Source organism: Myodes glareolus, chromosome 10 (genome assembly GCF_982192425.1).
Source record: "Myodes glareolus chromosome 10, mMyoGla1.1, whole genome shotgun sequence".
Taxonomy (NCBI): Eukaryota; Metazoa; Chordata; class Mammalia; order Rodentia; family Cricetidae; genus Myodes; species Myodes glareolus.
The window spans coordinates 10276582-10296670 of NC_142035.1; the positions used below are offsets into that span (position 1 = coordinate 10276582).

General features: G+C 49.8%; 1 protein-coding gene across 1 annotated transcript; it reads left to right on the forward strand.

The window, feature by feature from the left end:
• Positions 1-1549: 1549 nt before the first annotated feature.
• Sall4 (spalt like transcription factor 4) lies at positions 1550-18723 on the forward strand. The gene is made up of 4 exons (XM_087910950.1): positions 1550-1805; positions 12414-14777; positions 16078-16358; positions 16692-18723. The coding sequence occupies exons 1-4, from the start codon at positions 1679-1681 to the stop codon at positions 17139-17141; spliced, it is 3222 nt and encodes a 1073-aa protein (XP_087767076.1). The 5' UTR covers positions 1550-1678; the 3' UTR covers positions 17142-18723.
• The last annotated feature ends 1366 nt before the right edge of the window (positions 18724-20089 follow it).

Here is a 20089-nt window from a genome sequence, read left to right on the forward strand (position 1 = left end):
TATGGAACATGGAAACGAATGCGTCCCTGCCAGCTGCACCCTGGCTTGCAAGAGGGCTGTCCTATTTGTTTTAGATGGCATCCTCCAAATAATTCAAAATATGTTCCAGAAGACAGGTCAAAATTGGAAGTCAGGCGTTTCTTCTATAAGGTCTTATCCATAGCTACCCATATTAAAATCGTGTTCCAGCTGATTTATTCAGTTTTGGTTTGTCCAAAGGCTCAGGTGAACATGCTCAATGCTCATGAGGCCAGGTTCTTATTCCCCCTGCCTCCCTCATCAGCTTCTTAGAAACTGCAAACTTGACAAACAGCTAATAATAATGATGATGATGATGATGATGATGATGATGATAATAATAAAAACCCCAAACAAACAAAAAACAAAACGCAAAGCACAAAGACCAAGGAAAGGCTGGTGTCTGCCCAGTTCCTAATAAGGATGGAAACGTCAAATAAGGAACCACATATCCAGAGGTCTCAGGGACACGCAGAAGGCTGACCAGTCAGTTGAATACTCCTTCACCACTGAGCTCATAAATTGTGTAAGGGAGCTAGCCAATTAAATTTATGAGATTTGTAAAGTATAATTTTATATCCATCCATGCCCCTTTAGAAAATTCCAGGCATCCCTGAATCAGGAACCTACAACCTCTTAACGGAAGTGGTCTTTTTTGAAACGAGGTCTAGTATTGCAAAATGTCCTAGTGACCAGTGAGTACCCAGGTACCTTCAGGACGCCCACTCTTTTCCACAGCAGACTGAAACCGCTCCCATGAAGGAAACCGCAATTGCTCGCTATTCTGGAATTATCTTTGACCAACTTTGATTTTAATCTGTTCTTTCTACAGTTAGCAGACAGGGGCTGAGAAGGACTTTTTAAAATTCAGAAAGTTTACACGGTAATAACAAACCCACGCTCGTGAATGTGAATCCCGAGGCAAATCGTGGTGGGGACTAAAAGTGTGAAATTGTGGGGTGGGGGTGTTGTAGCTTGAAGTGTTGGGATGGGCAGAAGGCCGCGCGAACCACCGGCCACTCCGGCAGCCTTCCAAAAGCAATTTAAAAAATTCAATCAAAAACCTGGAAAGGGACTCGAGTCTCCGGTCAGGTTGGGTTTAGAGGTAAAAATTGAACCGAAGTATTTTTCTGTGAAGGGAAAGACCTTCTTTTTTCAGCTGTTAGTTATCAACCACGCGAACTACTTCAGTAATTTTTCTTTTTTTGAGCGCATTACCAAGACACATCGGTTCTAGAACTTTCATGTCCAGCCCTGGTTTTCAATAAACCGATTCCCCCGCTTTTTCTTCTCGTCCCAACACTCGGATAGTGGCCGCGAGGATGGTCCCCTCCGAGTCGGTCCACGCCCCGGCCAATCTGAGCCCGGATGCTAATTAGCTACGCTTCCCTGATGAACACGCCTTTGTCACATGTAGGGCCGGACTACAAGGCCCAGCATGCCTCGCCCCTCCCTGATCAATGAGGGCTTATTTAAATGATCTCTGAGGTCTTGGACCCAGGCCAATCAGCTGTCAGGGCTCATGATAAATCGCAATGCATTATTGATAATAATAATTACTGGGACATGCGCGTTCCGGCCGAAGGGGGGTAAAATTTCCCAACTCTAGGAATTGGTGGCAAGTCACCAGGGCTCTTCCCGGCGCCCCGATGCGCGCACCATGTCGAGGCGCAAGCAGGCGAAGCCCCAGCACATCAACTCGGAGGAGGGCCAGGGCGAGCAGCCGCTGCAGCAGCCGAGCCCCGACCTCGCAGAAGCGCCGGCGGCGGAGGAACCGGGTGAGTGCGGCTGCGGCCCCGTCCGTGCGCCCGTCTGTTCGTGCGTCCGGGAGGGCGCTCCCAGCACCGCGGTGCGTCCCTCGAGGGCGCGGGCTCCCGGAACAGATTTTGGAACCGGGATTCCGGACTCCGTTCCGGGAAAGGAGAGACGGAGAGGGTTGGAAGGAGGTAGCCTCAGCCCCCCTATCCCAAGAAAGTTTCCCCCAGTTCTCTCCCTGTTATTGCAAAGTTGGCCTCCCATTTTCCTTCTGCCTCACTCTCCCACCAGCTTGATTCTCCTTGTCCTCAGTCCCATAGTTGATTCCCTCGCCTTGAAACACAAGCACCCCCTCACACAGTAACTTAGGCTTGCCTTTCCCCTTCTCCGGTGGCGCCGCTTTTAAAAGAAAGAGACCCCCAAGTCTTCCCACCCTCTCTTCCACCCCCTTGGGGGCCTCTAGGAGGAGGGGCGCACCTCTAGGGGACCCCCCCAGGAGGGCGATCTGTTGTACGCGCCCCTCCCAGGCAGAGTGGGGGGAGGGGGCGCGACCTCTCCCCACCCCCAGGCCGGGGTGCAGGCCACCCGCGCAGCACAGAGGGCGGGGGAGGCTACTTGGTTTAGTTCCCGTTGGGAGCTTTTATTTTATTTTTTCGTAATTTTAGGTATTTTGTTTACTTTTTTTTTTTTTTTTGCTTTCCGCCTTTCCCCCGGGGCTACGCCGCCTGCTGCCGATCCTCGCCCTAACCTTTCGGGGCCTGACCTCCAGCCATCTTTGATTTCCGACTATCTAAAAATAACCGCGGCCAGCGGGAGGGTGCCGGCCGGGGCCCGGGGTGGCTGGTGCACGGTCACCCCCGCCGGAACGCACCCTCTTTTATTTATTTATTTTTTTTGCACGGACCCCTCGGGCGGTACTGCTTCAGCACACGCCCGGGAGGTGAAAGGGGAGAGGTCGGGCTGCGGTTGACCCGGCCCGCGCCTCCGCAGAGTTCAGGACCTCGGCGCGGCCCGAGTTGCGGGCGAGCACCTTCCCAGCCGGTCTCCACTAGCCCCTTGCCCCTACCCGCCGGACTGTCGCCGGAGAAATTGGGAACGTGGGGGAGGGGGCCCCCCTGGGTCTCCCGCCAGATTACAGCTCTCCGCGCTTGGTGGGCGGTGCACGGCAGCGGCGGACTCTACGCGCTCCACTCGGACGCTCCAGCTTTCTCGGGGGTGCGTTCCTTTTTCCCCGCAACTTTCCGAGTTTATCAAAAGTTCAGTGACCTCCACCCAGCTGATTTTTCCCCCCCCCTCAGGGCAAATAGAAAGTCATTACTTGGTCGAGAGAGCGGATGTGAGTTTTTGGGGTGTCGGAGCATCCCACATCCTAGGGCCCTGCAGCTGGGATGGACTCTTTGTGCCTTGGCCAGGAGAGCTGGTGTGGGGGGGCAGACCGAGGAGAGCCTGGGTCGCCTGGTCCACCTGGAACAAAAGGGTTAACCCTAAGCCCGCCTGCTTCCTCGGGAGAGGAGGGGCGAGCTCCCGGCCCTGACCCCTCCCCTGGTCCTGAGCTGACCTCCCATCCCCCCCCCCTCCATTGGGGGTGAGCGCATACTAGTTTTTTTTTTTTTCTTTTGGCTTTGGGTGATGGTTGACTTTTTACGGGGCGTGGAGGGGTAGCTTGCTACTGAAGGGCTTCCAGAAATCTCCGCTGGCCGGAGTCGCGCTTAACCTGGCTGCGCCCTGAGGCCGCTGGGCGCGCGCTGCCACCGCGGTTTGGGAAACGTTTTCTGCGGATCACCCGCGGTCGGAGCCCCACCACTTAGCGCTCTGGCGCCCTCTGGAGACCGGTCATGTGCGAATCGGGGCACACACCTGGTGAGTGACGCAAGCTGGGCCCCGACATCTTCACCCGGGGGATCTCTGCGGGATCCCTACCTTCTGGGAGTCTTCACCAAAAATTCTTAGAATGGATTTGGGGAGCCCTCTTTCCCCTTATGGCTTGGGGAAGAACTTTTTTTTAAATTTTTAATGATTGCATTTTGGGATCAGGCTCAGTATCGATAAATTCAGATTATAATCTTTACCGCGAAGCTTCTAGATTCCTCTTGGTCAGTTCATTGGAGAATGCAGTTTTTGAGCTAAGAAAATGAAATCCGGACAATAATTAGCAGATCAAAAAATCCGCAGGTGGTCGAGGAGAGGGGGCTCACAGTACTTAAGGGAAAATTAGCATTTTCTCAAAAGGGTTCCAAATGCCCTTTGTGCTAAACTGGATTACAACCTTCAGCTATTACGATTCCCAGGTTTTTAGTAATTTAGCTCCAGTTTCCAGCCTCTATTGACCTGCTTGTGCTGGGCTTTAGTTAAGTTTCAAGCGAATTTAGAACTCCCCAAAGGGGGAGGGGGCTGTAATTTGCACACGACCTTTTTTATTCATTAAATTGCATGTAAAATGCATTCCTTCACCCTCAATGGTGCTCAGCCGCCAGTAAACGATACTTTGTCATTGGCGATGGGGGGTTAGCAGGCTCCCAACTTAGTCGGGGGCTGGGGGAACATTTTGGGCAGCTGAGGCATGGTTAGCATTTACGCCTTTTGGATGTAAAGTGTCAAATGAGAATTTGGGGAAAAGGGTTTTGGCAAGATTTGGAAGATGGTCAGCATTCCATTCTGGGTGTAGCCTTGTCTAGGGGTATTATCCCCCACCCGCCCAGCCAGCTTTGAGTACTTGTGTACCCTGTCAGTGAAAACGTGTTATAGAAGAAACAGATTGTGTGTTGGGAGTGTGATCGGTAACTTTATTCAAGGTGTTGATACTAGTTTTAGAAACGGGAACGTGCTGTGTGCCAGACCCCAGGCTGGGACTTTGCCAGACCTTGCTATTCATTCTCAAAACTGAAGTAGCTTTGGAATTTTACCCACTGGAAAGTTAAATGGAGGCTTCCTGGTGGCGTGGCTTGGTCCGTGGTTTTCCTCCAACTTGACTCTAGCTTTCTTTGAATCCATGGGGTGTTTGTTGATGGTCCCAGAGCAGATGGGATGGTCTCCTTTGTGAGAGGTAACCATGGTTAGTGCTTGAAACTGATTTGATTTGGCCATTTTCCTTTTTATTTTTCCTCCACACAGGGTCTGTCTGGGTAACCACCGCACCTTCATGGCCCTAACCATCCCAGCTTCCTCAGAGTTGTGGTGTGATCCTGGCTCTGCCTCCAACTTCTGGAATTGGAAGCATCTGCCGCTATAGGCAGCCCCCCTTTGACTTTCCAAATTGCCTTTAGATGCTGTGGAGGATGGGACCCCCGGGAAACAACTCTGAACTAGAATTAAAACAGTTTGGGTTCATTTCTCGGGGGCATATGATTTGAAAAGAAAAGAACAGGAGCTAAACTCAGGAGATTACTAACCATTATCACTTTAATCTGTACTATTTCTAACAGACACACCTGGATGTGTTACAGTTTTGGGAGAGGGTGATGGCCGACTTCTGCTTTTCTTGGTGTGTGCACGCTTGTTCCAGCTGAGGCAGGAGCGGACAGGGCATCCCTTACTTAAAAAATTAAATTTTTTCTTTTATGTGTATACAAGGTGTATGTGGAGTAAGCTAGCTGATTTGACCCCGGTTGTAGATGTGGTGGCTACTGTCTTGACCATTCCCGTGGCTCTCCCCTTTACCGTTTCAAAATCTTTTCCACGGGGCCCCTGAACTTTGATCCATGACTGCTTTTAATTTTTGTGGATTCTTTGATTAACTAGAGACATAATATCAGGTCAAATTCTACCTCAACATGTAGATTTCAAAGCTTTGCTATATGAAACAGGTTTTTTTGTTGTTGTTTTTTTTTTTAAACAACCCTTACAGCTGGGTCAATAATACCCAGAGACATAATTCCTTTTTGTTTTTTTGGTAAGCACTTATCCTGGAGGTAGGGCTGGGCCTGAGATACTGGGTTCCTTAGGTAAGCTGCTCATTGTCATTCTTCTAATACAGGACCGGTAACAGATAAGCAAAACCTGAGTCACCAGGCTTTTATCGAGATATACAGATCTTATTTTATTTTTTAACTGTTTGAGTGTCTCCGGCCAGGGATTGGCCTCCTGGTTGATTAGCTTTCTTCCTATACAATAGTCAGGGTATTTTCCATCCATCTGGCCCGAGATTGAATCTAAGACCCCTGCTGGGTTTACTGCATTCTTCCAACTTTACTGGATAACTAGATGCTGGAGAGATAACATTCCTCAAATTGGGGGTGGGGGATGGAAGCCCTGCTTGCTGGCGCTCTCCCTGTGGACTTTGGCTTGCCTTCCCTTCAGGCTAACTTAAGCATAGCCAGCAGTTGTTCCTAACAGGGCCCTCTTACTCCTCCGCAGATACGCTGGTCCCACTATTTGCCGATGGTGGTACGGCCGAGGTGGTTTTTTACTGCTTCAGCAAACAGCAGCTGCAGATTTGGGGGGGGGGGGATGTTGCTGGTGCCGCGAGCAGCCAGCCGGGAAGGAGAGGGGCTGTGGTGGCTTTGGGGCTTGTGTAGACAGTAGTGAAGGCAGTTGGCATCCTGGCTGTCAGTCACTGGTGGATCCTTCGGGGTCGAGGTGCTTAACCTTTTGTGCCATAGACCCCTTCTCAGCCAAATGCTGAGAGGGCACAGAGTTCTAGGGAGCAAAGTGCAGTGACCAGCGAATAGTTACTCCTCCTTATCTTCTCCCTGCTCTCGCACACGGCAAAGACGACCCCATGCTGGCTATTGTTTCTGGCTGTTTCTCTCTTACACAATGCAGTTCTGGAACTATTTACATAGTATTTGCATTGCAGGTGGGTGCGCTAAATCCTGGAGATTAAAGTTTGGGGGTTGGAGATACTGCTCAGTGGGAGAGCCCTTCCTACCCAGTGTGGGGGTGGGGGTCATACCAGAGGGTGAGCTGGTAGTAACCTCTGCCTTTGGTGTCTACAGGGCAGTAGTGTCATGTTAATAAAATGACAGGTCTGGTATCCTGTCTGCCAGCCAACTGCCACAGTTACCCAGAAAGTGCAAGAGCCATAGCACTCTCTGATAACATTCGGAGAGTCTGATTTTGATAGCCTGAGGTGCTGTTAATACAATGTACCATGTCCCTTACGTCCCCGACAGAAAGAAATGGTAAATCTTTAGGTGAGCTTAATGGATTCCAGGTTAAGACTGCTGCCTTAGAGTTGGGTGTGGTGTGCACTCTTTTATTTTTTTTTTTTTTTCCTTTTTTGAGATGGGGTTTCTCTGTAACCGCCCTGGCTGTCCTGGAACTAGCTCTTATAAACCAGGCTGGTATCTAACTCACAGAAATCCACCTACCTCTGGGTGCTGGGATTAAAGGTGTGTGCCACCCACCACTGCCCAGCCAGACTAGTGTACTCTATAAAAAATGTCAGTACTTGGGAAACCGAGGCAGGAGTCTTGCCAAGAATTTGGGGTCAGCCTGAGCTATTTAGTGAGCGAAGAAGAAGACCTTGTCTCAAAACAGAATTTTCAAATGCCTGCTTTAGAATCGGGAGAATCTGGTTCTTGGTATGTATGAGGTCAGGAAACACTCGTGCTAACATGTCAGGAGGCATGACGCGAGAAATGAAGAAATTGCCCAGAAACTGGTGCAGTTAAGTTTTAAGAAATAGCTGTGGCTACTTAGTTCTTGTCGAGCCTAAGTGTATACATCTGCAAAATGGGTTCAAGGATACTTCAATGGCCTGACTACAAAGGTGACCTAGTTAACATCATGTAAGACAGATGGGGGTGTAGATGGGGGTCCATTTGATAGATTGCTTGCCCAGCGTGCATGAAGCTAAGCTGTAGGGTCCATCTTCAGCCTTTCAGAAACCTTAAAACTGGATGTGGTGTTTCAAGCATTTTCTAGCACCAGAGAGCCGGAAGCTGGAGCTCAGAGTTTAAGGTCATCTGGACTCAGGGTTGGAGGGCAGGGCAGTCTGGGACACTCACCCAGCCTGAGGAGAAAGTGGAATGGGATGGTCTATTGGTGGTTTCCAGAGTGGGCGAGGTGGGAAGGCAGAACGGAGACGGAGACTTCAGGATACTGAGACTTCACTGGGAGCGTTTGCACCCTGGTTGGACCTTTTGGTGATGGTGGCACACACCTCTAATCCCAGCACTCTAAAGCTAGAGGCAGTTGCCTCTCTGAGTTCAAGGCCAGTGTGGTGGTCTACAGTTTTCTATCCCAGGCCCTCAGACCCTGTCTAGGAGGCATAAGTTTTACTTCTCTGTAGACATTTATGTCTTGACACAACACACCCTGCCCAGCCTATTTCCTCCCTTTCAAAAAATTTTCTTTCTCTATAAAAAATTCTTGGGCAAAGCCTGAAGTGCTGAAAGATTCTTCTAACCCTGGTTGAGGCAGAGACTTGAGTCTGAGGCTCCCTGGACTGTGGTGAATTCAGGACCAGTATGACCTAGGCTGTTCAAACAGGAAAAGGTCTGCGAAGCCTAGTGCAGCAGGCGTGGTGGGGCACCCTTCAGTCCCTCAGGAGGCAGAGGCAGGCAGACCTGAGTTCAAGGCCAGCCTGGTCTTGTACAGAGCGAGTTCCAGGACAGCCAGGCTACACAGAGAAACCCTGTCTCAGAAAACCAAAACCAAACAACAAGGAAAACTCTTGTGCAGTTCTCCTAGAGGAGACAAAGTTTATATTTTTCTCTCAGGTGAGGGCACTCAATAGCACCATGAGCGGCACTGAAGAGTGAGTCTTCTGTAATTTTTCTGGTTTACTTCTCGTCTGTGTAACTGAAAACTTGTAGACCAAGATCTGTCGCAGAGGAGCCGCCAGGGAAGCCTTCCATTTTCATGCATGGCTGCCTACCTCCCTGTACCTACCTGTTCCTCTCAGGGGAATTTAAAAAACATTTTTTAAAAATTTAATTTATTTAATTTTGTTTGTTTTTTGTTTTTTCGAGACAGGGTTTCTCTTGCTTTGGAGCCTGTCCTGGAACTAGCTCTTGTAGACCAGGCTGGCCTCGAACTCACAGAGATCCACCTGCTTCTGCCTCCCGAGAGCTGGGATTAAAGGTGTGCGCCACCACCGCCTGGCTGTTTAATTTTTTAAAAAATATTTTAGAGGCAGTTTCTCTTGTAGCCCTCCTGTCCTGGAACTCACTCTGCAGACCAGGCTGGCACTGAACTCAGATAATCCACCTGCATCAACCTCCTGAGTGGTGAGGGCAACCCCCTCCAGCTGATTATTTTATTATTTGCAGTTTTTGCTTTGAGTCCATTTGTTCTTGTCTGGTGCTCGAGGAGGAGGGTGTTGAGTCTTCTTGAACTAGAGTTAACAGTCTACCACCTATGTGAGTGCTGGGAATTGAACCCTGGTCCTTTGGGAGAAGAATAAGCACTCTGCTGAACGATTTGATACTTGAGTCTTGAAATAGGGTTGACTGAGCAGCATTGGTGCAAGAGCTGTATTGATATTCTAGGAGTGTACAATCGCTTTTTTGTGGGGGGTCATTGTGCTCCTCCCCATGCCAACTAAGCCATATTCCCAGTTTTTTTCTTTTTCTTTTTTTTTTTTTAAGAGAGAAAGAAAATGGTGTGGGTAGTGTCTCTCTACTTGGCCCTTACTGTCCTGGTGACCTGGACCTCACAGATGAATCTTTCCTGTTCTGGGATTAAAGTGTTCTTGTTCCGTGGCTTCCTAATCGGCGGATCCTTTGTCTCCTAGACTTCCCTGTATTGCTGAGAGAAAAGAGTGATGTGGTCACAGGACTTGTATGTACCAGGGAAAGACCTAACATACGTCCCCATCTCTCCCTTCTCAGTGCGGAAAGAACCTGCTCAGTAGTGTTTGGGGCGTGACTTGAAGTCTGTGTTGAGGGCCTAGTTGCATTTATAGGGAGTTTTTTAAATCTCTTATGTTTGAGCGGCTTACCTACAAAGGGGTGTGTCTGTGTGTGTGGTGTGTGATGTACATGTGGTGCCCACAGGTGTGAGGTGGGCATTAGATCCCCTGGAACTGGAGTTACAGTTGGGAGCTGCCATGTGGGTGCTGGGAGTCCAGTGCAGGATCAACCAGTGCCCTCAACTGGTGAGCCATCTCTCCAGTCCCTTGATAAACGTATAAGTCTGGGACTTGGGACTTGGTGCCTTGGCTGTTGTCCCGTCCCTTCCCTCAGCCACACAAGCCTCATGATGTACCATCCTGTCACTTGGTCCAAAATCAATGACACTTGAGAGTTTTATTAAGGCTGTGCTAGATTGAACTTGGCAGTCACATCAGTCAAAACCGTGGCAGTGCTGGGTTGTGGTGCGGTGCTTGGTGCTTCCCCAGCGTGCGAGGGTTGACTCCGTAGTTACTCCCCCCCCCATGTGTGTAGATCCTGCACTGGGGAAGAAGAGGCAGAAGGATGAGGTTCAGGCTGGCTTGTGTGAGGCTCTCAGAAAAGAACATTGAAGACTCGATCTAGGCCCCGTGTGTAAGATGGCTCAGCTGGTTAAGATTCAATTGGCCTTGTCCAATCTCTGGATCCCAGGGGGTGGAGGAGAGAACCAGTTCCACAAGTTGTCCTGACTTCCATGCGTGGAACTGCACAAGCAAACCCGTCCATGTGGCCACAGACGACAGAGAAATGATAAAGGGAGAAAGGATTCAGAACCCCGAACAGCAGGTGTTGAAGGCATTGCTTTTGCACTGTCTTAACATTGCGAAGGATCAAGTGGAAGACTCCTCGCTGGAGTCTTCTGTGTTTAATGCCTAGGAGTCGAAAGGCTGCAGATGGAGGAGCGTGGCTGGAGGCTCCCTTTTTGTGTGTGTGTGTGTGTGTTTTTGTTTGTTTGTTTGTTTTGTTTTTTGAAGGCAGGGTTTCTCTGGGTAACCCTGGCTGTCCTGGAACTCACTCTGTAGACCAGGTGGTCTTGTACTCCTAGAGATCTGGCTGCCTCTGCCTCCCAAGTGCTATAGTTAAAGGTCCCCAAGGTCCAGCTCCCAGACTGACTTTGAACTCGCGATCTTTCTGCCTCAGCCTCCCAGGTACCTGATAGCACAGGCTTGTCTACTCTGGGGTGGCTTGGTGTTGTCCTGTTAGCAACACTTTTAAACTTCTGCTAGCCCTGGATGTTGGGTGCTCATTGCCTGGGCTGAAATGTGATTTACTGTCTTCCATTTTGCTTGGGTCTTGGAGGAGCTCAAGTAGGATTTGACCCAGTTCCAGTGTCCTTGGAATTGGTTGTCCTCTATTGGCTTTTCCCGGGCTCGGTGGGGATTGGTTTAACAAACCATCTAGTAGTGGCACGTGGCTGTAATCCTAGCACCTGGAAACTGAGGCGGGATTGCTGTGAGTTCAATGCTAACCTGAACTACAAAGTAAGATCCTATAATAAAATAGCTGTGTATCCGTTATTGCTGCAACTCTACAGGTCGGTTGAAGCCGTTGATTCGTTCTCACAGGTGTGGAAAGTCTGAATTGAGGTGACAGGGTTTCTCCTGGAGGCTCTGGGGAACTGATAAGGTTCCTATGGGTGGTTTCAGTAGTTCCTAGTGAAGCCCCTCGACTCCATCTCTTCCTTGGCCTTCCTGAAGCCCCATTCTCTGTGACTCTCTTGCTGGTCCCTAGTCTTCCTCTTAGTGATGCTAGACACCGAGCCTAGTGTGTTTGCCAAAGACCCCGTTCAGTTCCCAGTCCATGACTTTGAGGTTCAGGTCTCCAAGTCTCTTGTTGACATCATTCCCCCCTAGGTGTTACTTCCCTTCCTTCCTTCCTTCCTTCCTTCCTTCCTTCCTTCCTTTTTTTCTTTTACAAAAAATGCCAGTCATAGAACAGATCTTTCTTTTTAAGTAAAATCACCTTATTATTAACTCACAAATGAAACATCACACAGTTTAAGGAAACCACTCAATACCTGCCTAGTCCCAAACCCTATTCATCTCAATGACTGTCTATGCCATCATAATGTCCCTTCTGAAGCTCATTTACACACACACCTGCATGTATGTATATGCGCCACATGCTTTCCTAGGGCCCTCGGGTCCAAAGAAGGCATCAGATTTTCTGGAACTGTAGGTACAGGTGGTTGTGAGGTACCGCGTGGGTGCTGAGAACCAAACCCCAGTCCTCTGCAAGAGCAGCAAATGCTCTTAACCTGAGTCATTACTCCATACTATACTAGATACAGCATATTTAGTAATTATTTGAAATTTAGTTCCTACTCCCTTAACAATTCCTGGATTCGGTCCATGCCCATCCCCGTTTCCTTTACTCCACTTCCTCTCCAGCATAATCCGTCATTGGTGTTTTTAATCAGAGCCATTCTGACTGGTGTTCAGATGGTTTCTCAGCAGACTCCTGTAATCCCAGCCCTCTCTGGAAGTAGAGGCAGGGAGGATTAGGAATTCAAAGCTAGTCTCAGCTACAAAGCAGGTTTGGGGCGGCCTGGGCCTCTTTAAAAAAAAAACAACTCCATCTAGACAAAGTTGTGCACCCTGACAGGCATGGGGTGTGAGGCTTGGTGGTGTCTTGTAGGGAGGCATAATTCCTTACACCCTGTTTAGGTCATTCAGACTGTAGGCACTTGGTCCCTTATACAGTCTTCCTGAATCAGGGCCGTTGGTAAGGGAGGTCTGTCTGTCAGTCACTTCATTCCGCGTCCCTTTGCAGGGCAGAGTGCTTACTCTTTCTCTCCTCGCCCAGGTGTTCCAGTGAACTCCCCAGGGAATGGCGATGAGGTGATGGAGGATGCGGCCCTGGTGAAGCGCCCCCGGCGGGAGGAGACTCACATCTGTGATAAGTGTTGTGCCGAGTTCTTCAGTTTCTCAGAGTTCCTGGAACACAAGAAAAGTTGCACCAAAAATCCTCCTGTCCTCATCATGAATGACAGTGAGGGGCCAGTGCCTTCAGACGACTTCCCCAGAGCTGTCCTGAGCCACCAGCCAGACAGCCCAAGCAATAAGGACAGTCACCAAGACAACAGCTGCAACTCTGGGGACTCGAAGGAAAAGCTGGGCCCGGACTCCATCCTGTACTTAAAGACAGAGACTGCCCTGCCACCTGCACCCCAGGACATAAGCTATTTACCCAAAGGCAAAGTGGCCAACACCAACGTGACTCTGCAGGCGCTCCGTGGTACCAAGGTGGCAGTGAACCAGCGGAGTGTGGATGCCCCTGCAGCACCCGTGCCGGCTGCCCACAGCATCCCGTGGGTCCTGGAGCAGATCCTATGTCTGCAGCAGCAGCAGCTCCAGCAGATCCAACTCACAGAACAAATCCGCGTCCAGGTGAACATGTGGGCCGCACATGCCCTCCACTCCGGAGTGGCCGGCGCGGACACTCTGAAGGCCTTGAGCAACCATGTGTCTCAGCAGGTGTCCGTGTCCCAGCAGGTGTCTGCCGCTGTGGCCCTGCTCAGCCAGAAATCCTCAAACCCGGCCCTGTCTCTAGAGGCCTTGAAACCAGCCAAACTACCTCATGCCAGTGTCCCCTCTCCAGCCAGCTCCCTGTCCTCGGGGTTTTCCCCCTTCGCCTTGAAGCCAGATGGGACTCGGGTTCTCCCCAACTTCATGTCTCGCCTCCCAAGTGCCCTGCTACCTCAGAGCCCGGGCTCTGTGCTTCTTCAGAGCCCCTTCTCCACTGTGGCACTCGACCCATCCAAGAAAGGAAAAGGGAAGCCCCCAAACGGCTCTCTGTCTGCGTCTGCGTTGGACGCCAAGCCCAAGGACGAAGCCCTCCTCGGCAAGCACAAGTGTAAGTACTGTAGCAAGGTTTTCGGGACCGATAGCTCCCTGCAGATCCACCTCCGCTCCCACACCGGAGAGAGACCTTACGTGTGCTCTGTCTGTGGTCACCGATTCACCACCAAGGGCAACCTCAAGGTACACTTCCATCGACACCCTCAGGTGAAGGCAAACCCGCAGCTGTTTGCTGAATTCCAGGACAAAGTGACAGCAGGCACCGGCCCCCCCTATGCACTCTCTGTCCCCATTCCTGTAGATGAATCGAGTCTCTCTGTAGACACCGAGCCTGTCCATGTCTCGGGAACCCCTCCCATAGGGCTACCTCAGAAGCTTCCTCAGGGGCCTAATCCCAAGGACCTCATGGGTGGCTCCTTGCCCAATGACGTGCAGCCGGGGCCTTCTCCAGAAAGTGAGGTGGGACATCCACTACTTGGGGTGGGACTGGCGCACAATACCCCAAGGGTTGGGAGCTTCCAGGGGAGTGGGACCCCGGAGTCAGGGTCGGAGACTCTGAAATTGCAGCAACTCGTGGAGAACATTGACAAGACCACTGCCGACCCCAACGAATGTCTCATTTGTCACCGGGTACTCAGCTGTCAGAGTTCCCTCAAGATGCATTACCGGACCCACACAGGGGAGAGACCCTTCCAGTGTAAGGTCTGTGGCCGGGCCTTCTCCACCAAAGGCAACCTGAAGACACACCTTGGGGTTCACCGAACCAACAGCACCGCCATAAAGACGCAACATTCGTGCCCCATCTGCCAGAAGAAGTTCACCAACGCCGTCCTGTTACAGCAGCACATCCGAATGCATATGGGTGGCCAGATCCCTAACACGCCCCTGCCAGAAAGCCCCTGTGACTTTACCGGTCCTGAGCCCATGGTCTTGGTTGAGAATGGCAATGCCAGTGCTCTTGGCCAGGAAGACGCGGTGGAAAGGATTGAAGCGGATGGCGTCTGTTCCCAGGATGTCCCCAGTGGCTCCGCCAAGGTTTCCGCATCAGTTCCCAGTACCCACCTGGTGTCACCCATTCTGGGCTTTTCTATGATGGCTTCCCTGGATAATCAGGGGAAAGGGGCTCCTCCCCCTCTGGTCCTGCAGCGACAGAGCAGCCGAGAAAACGGCTCAGTGGAGAGTGACAACTGCCTGACCAATGACTCGTCCTTACTCGTGGGTGACCAGGAATGTCAGAGCCGAAGCCCAGAAGCCGCGGAAAGCATGTGCTTCCAGGCAGTGTCCCCTGCCAATAGCCAAGCAGAAAGTGTCAAGTCCCGGTCTCCTGAGGTGACCAAGACCGAGGGCATCGAGAGGATTGACATGGAAGGTGATGCAGCTTTGGATTTCATTTACTGTCCCCTTTGGGCTCAAGGTCACCAGAAAAAGAGCCTGGGTTGAACTTGACAGTGTGACTTGAAGCAGTTTCTATAGAAACTGCTATTCTGTACAGAAATTAGCTATTCTGTACTTCTGGGTAGAGGGCTCTGATAATTGCCTCTGGCCTAGTACTTGGTAGACTCTTATCACGGGTCATGTGGACAACATGGATGTTGGGTTTGTCTTTTTTTTTTTTTCCTCTCTTGACCCCATGGGTAGGTATATTTGAGGAAGTAGGCACTGTTTGGGCCATGAAAATCAAGCAGTTGTTGCTTGGAACTGAGGGTCCAGTTCTGAAACACAGTGTTCATGTATGAAGACAATACCTTGTGTTAGATGCGTCAGGTGATGTCCATTGATCCAGAATACCTCATTAGAACCACAGAAAATGCCTAGGTTTGGTGTGACACTGACTTCATTGCACTGCTGGGATTTTAACCTAGGCTAGCCCTTCTCTGGTCCACAGCCCCCCAGCCTTCATTTGATGTTTTTCTTTTCAGATAAGGTATCACTATGTAGACCAGAATGACTTCAGACTTGATCAGTCTGCCTTCTCGCCTCTTAAGTGCTGGGATAGAAGGCATGCACCACCATATCTGACTTTTTTTTCAGGAGTTTGGGGAAGATACCAGCCTGAATTCATTCTACAGTCAAGGCAAACCTTGAACTCAGATCCTCCTGCCTCTACTTCCCAACGAAGTAGCTGAGATGATATCTGATTCCAAGACTTGAATGTTATCTGCACACATACTTCTGTTACCTTTACTTTAAACCAGAAAAAGGGCAAATTTTCCTAAATGTTTGAGTTTTGTTTTCTATGTAAATAAGAACTCAAAAAGGTTAGCTTGGTGATTGGTTAAGCACTTGCCACTGAGTTCAGGTCTCCATGTAAAAAGGCCAGGCATGCTGGGCTGTGTTTGTAACTGGTGTTGGCTGGTGGGAGAAAGGCAGATCACTAAGCTTGTGGGCCTGTAGTCTAGCTAGCTCCCCTGCTGATATTCTAGACCCATTAGAGACCCTGTCTCAAAGAGCTGATTGCCAACAGGAATAACACCAAGGCTGCCGTTGAACTTCCACACTGGCATGTACACATATACACACGCTGAAAAACTTGTAAGCAAGCTGCTATTGAACTGTGATTTACATGAGCTACTCAACTCACTTAGCAGAGCAGACAGTTGTTGTGGAGGGTTTGTCAGTGAGTTGGGTATTAGATGACAAAAGTTGATCTCTTTCCGCCTCTCCATTAGGTCGCACCAGCATCCCGTCAACGTTTCTCCGAGCCCAGCCCACCTATGTCAAAGTTGAAGTTCCCAGCACCTTTGTGGGACCCTCCAGCATGTCCTCAGGCATGGCACCTTTGCTCGCAGCACAGCCGCGCCGACAGGCCAAGCAACACTGCTGCACACGCTGTGGGAAGAACTTCTCATCTGCCAGTGCCCTTCAGATCCACGAGCGGACACACACAGGCGAGAAACCCTTTGTCTGCAACATCTGTGGGAGAGCCTTCACCACTAAAGGCAACCTGAAGGTGGGTTCTGATGGGGGCGCTGGCCAAAGATGTTCCTCTCCTCTTTACCCAGTACATGTACAAAAATCCTCTCGAACTGTCAGATACCTGAATTTATTTTCTGGCTTGATACAAGGTCTTACTATGTAGCCCAGGCTGCCTATGAACTCAAGGCCCTCCTCCTTCTCAAACTTGTCTACCACCCCTGGTCCAGTTTTTAAGAAAAAGAATATTATGAAGGTTGGATGGTGCACACTTTATGGAGGTGAACGCCCATGTGGCGTTTGATTTAGGTTTTCGAACAGGCAGGGGACTCTATCTGATGAAACCCTCTCTTTGCTGTCCCCCCAACAGGTACACTACATGACGCATGGGGCCAACAATAACTCTGCCCGCCGGGGCAGGAAGCTGGCCATAGAGAACAGCATGGCTGTGCTAGGCGCCGAGGGAAAGAGAGTGCCCGAGATGTTCCCTAAGGAACTCCTTCCCCCAGCGGCACCGGCACCAGCACCGGCACCAGCACCGGTGAGTGTGGACCCCACCACGTGGAACCAGTATACCAGCATCCTCAACGGGGGCCTGGCCATGAAGACCAATGAGATCTCTGTGATCCAGAGCGGAGGCATCCCCACCCTGCCGGTGTCCCTGGGGGCCAGCTCTGTGGTGAGCAACGCCACACTTTCCAAGCTTGATGGTTCTCAGTCTGCTGTGGGTGGGAACGTGGAGAAGCCCGCTGTTCCCGATGGTGTGGCCAAGCACCAGTTTCCCCACTTTCTGGAAGAAAACAAGATCGCAGTCAGCTAAGGGGGTGGGGGTGGGGGGCGTGCAGCTGAGGAGAGATCTGCTTCCTTTAGTTTCCTTGACCATCTCCTGCTTCCCTTCCTGATACACAAGCGATGTTTATGATGTTTACGCTTGTGACCACAGCCTTGGGCAGTCCTACAATCTCATCGTATCTTGCTGCTTTCCAAAAAAGAAAAAAAGAAGCCAAAAAAAAGAAAAAAAGAAAATTGAAAAACGGGGAAAAAAAAGCCACCAAAACAGACTTAAGTTTTGCAAAGAAGCGGGTTTTGAAGAGTAGCTTTGTTCCTTGGGACAAACTGTATGCTAGAAGCTTTGTGTGACCTCGTGGCTGTTTCCAAAGACCGTCACCTGTATCTAAGTGAAGCAGTTGGGGCAGTTGGCCCACAGTGGAAGTGACAGCTCACCTCAATCCAGGGGAGAGGGTGCTGTGTGCTTCCACAGCGACTAATGCGGGTAATGGACATCTTTGTGGGTACCTGGCTTATCTGCCTCCCGACCTTGTATTCTCATTTTCTGTTTGTGAATGTACTTTCAGAGAAAGGAGGAAGAAGCCTCATAACTAAGGTGGTCCAGTTAGCCCACTCCTTGAACCTAGACCCTTTGTACGACGCCCCTCCACAAGCCCCTAGAGAGCCCTACACTTGCTCTGCTGCTTATTTAAAAGGTTTGGAGCCCCAGGAGTGCCACCCGCTCCCCATTTCTCCCACAAATCACCTTCTTCCCAGACCCTGGAGTGGATGGGGTCCAGAGCGGGCACCTCAGGTGATTTCATGGGGCTCTTCAGTGCCCGTTGCATTGTGGGACTGCAGTTCCCTCCTCCGGGACCCGGCGAGTCTCATGCAGCTCCTCGCTTTCTGTTGTTTGAATTTCCTTGTCCCCAGTCTTGAAGACTTTTCACACCACCCGCCCTCTTGTGAAGGTTATAATGTTGAGACAGGCAAGTCTTGGGTGTGAGGACTTTTAATTTATCTACCTCATTTATTTTTATTTTTGTAGCCAAAAAGTCTGTTTTGCTATTTGGTGACCGCAAAGTATTCCCTGGTCTTAAAACCTAAGAGTTAATGTGATGAGAAGGGCCAGATGTTCAGGATGTCCCCATGGTTGGTGCTGTGCCATTTTCTTTTTTTTTTTTTTAAATTACATTTTTTTGTGCGTATAATAATTTTGAGCAGCTGTTGTAACAGTGTTCTGATAGTTTAATGGGGGAGGAGGGACTTTTCAGTAGCTCCTGGGTAGATGTCTTCCTGCCCTGTGGAATGCCATTGCCAAAATGAGGAAGGAGGCTCGTCCGCCAGTTTCCTTTCCTCTGTTGTTGCACCTGATTTTAGGATCCAAAACTTTTTTTTTTTTTTTTTGCCAAGTTGTGCCTTTCCTTCTGGGATTGTATGTGAACCCTGTGATAAAGTGTTCGCTGGTTTTCCTGTTCAGCTGTTTACACTGTGAAGTGAATATTATTACAGAGAACACACCAGCCGTGGCTTTCTCACACCCTGTGAATGAATGTGTGAACTACGCTGTAGTTTTACCTGCTGAAGCTGTCTGTCCGAAAATAAACTTTGAATGTTTTTTTTTTCTCCCACCACGTTTGTGTGTAAGTTTTTTTTACCCCCCCTCTGGTATGTTCTGCTGGCATAGCACTCCCCTGTCCCTTAAGAGTCAGAAGTGCATGTGGTTGGGTCCATCCTGGACCTCTGTGTGTGGGGTGGTGCGGGGGCATAGAGTCTGCCTGCTGCTTGGTGCCTCCTTTTCCTGGGTGTGTGTGAGTGTTGAGTGTCATTCCTTAGGTACTGTGTCCACCTTGGATGTATTCATTTTGCAGTGTGTAGAGGCTAAAGGGTCACTTGTTGGATTCTCTCCACTGGTAGGTTCTGGGGATTGAACTCAGGTCATCAGACCTGGCAAGTATCTTGCCACACCTGTCTTATTTTGTTTTTTGTTTATTTTGTTTTGTTTTTGAGATGGCATCTTTTGTAGCACAGATTGGAGTATGATCTATGATACTTAATTCTTAAATCCTGATAACAATGGTTATTCAGATGATAAGGACTGGGGACAGAATTCCCGGCTTTGGCAGCAGAAGGTGGGTGGGTGGGTGGTGGAAGTGGGCCCTTGCTGTCCGTGGAGCTGTTCTGTGTTCTTGTATTGTGTCCATATATGTACCTTATTTATTTATTTATTTTTGGTAGGCATGGTTTCTCTGAGTAGCTTTGGTTCTCCTGAATTGTAGACCAGACTGGCCTTGAACTCAGATCCACCAGTCTCTGCCTCCTGAGGGCAGGGATGAGAGGTGTGTGCTGCTGCTGTCCAGCGGTTGTCGTCCTACAAGGGGCTATGCCAGTGGAGACTGCTCCTTTCTAAGGTCCCGTCACCTTCCAAGTTGGCATCTAAACAAAACCATGGGCTAGGTTTTGGGGCCACCGGTTTTCCAGAAGGAAAGGGAATGGGCTGGTTTTCAGAGGTCACCCAGTCTTACCTAAAAAGACTGCTGTAGGGGGTATGCTTTGGACTTTCTGGATGATTCTAAGCAACAAAATAACAATGTTGGAAGAGTAAAGCTAGTGAATTGACCCGTCACAGGTCATCATTGAAGTGTGGAGACCTTAAAACTTGGCCAAAAGGATGGGCAGCTTGCACATTTTTATTTTAATGAACAAAGCTCTGGGAAAAACAGCCCCCAGCATAGCAAACAACAGCAGATACCAAAATCTAAAAATCTGCATTCTAATACTAAAATGTATGTGACCTTTTTTGGGATAGAAATCAACTTATAACAAATTGGACTAGTCCCTGTCTTATCTGTGCTCCCCACCCTTCGGCCCCTAGGCTAAGCAGAACTCTCAGACTGCAAACTGTGTTGAAATGAATTTACAGACAGGCATAGCTGATATCCACAGGGCAAGCCCTCAGCTGATGGGGCCATCTGCATTTCCATCACAGTTCTTTGTTAT

Coding starts and splice junctions, on each gene's coding strand:
- Sall4 (XM_087910950.1), top strand. CDS start 1,679: ATGTCGAGGCGCAAGCAGGCGAAGCCCCAGCACATCAACTCGGAGGAG. Junction 14,778..16,077: donor CGAGAGGATTGACATGGAAG/GTGATGCAGCTT, acceptor CCTCTCCATTAG/GTCGCACCAGCATCCCGTCA. Junction 16,359..16,691: donor CCACTAAAGGCAACCTGAAG/GTGGGTTCTGAT, acceptor TCCCCCCAACAG/GTACACTACATGACGCATGG.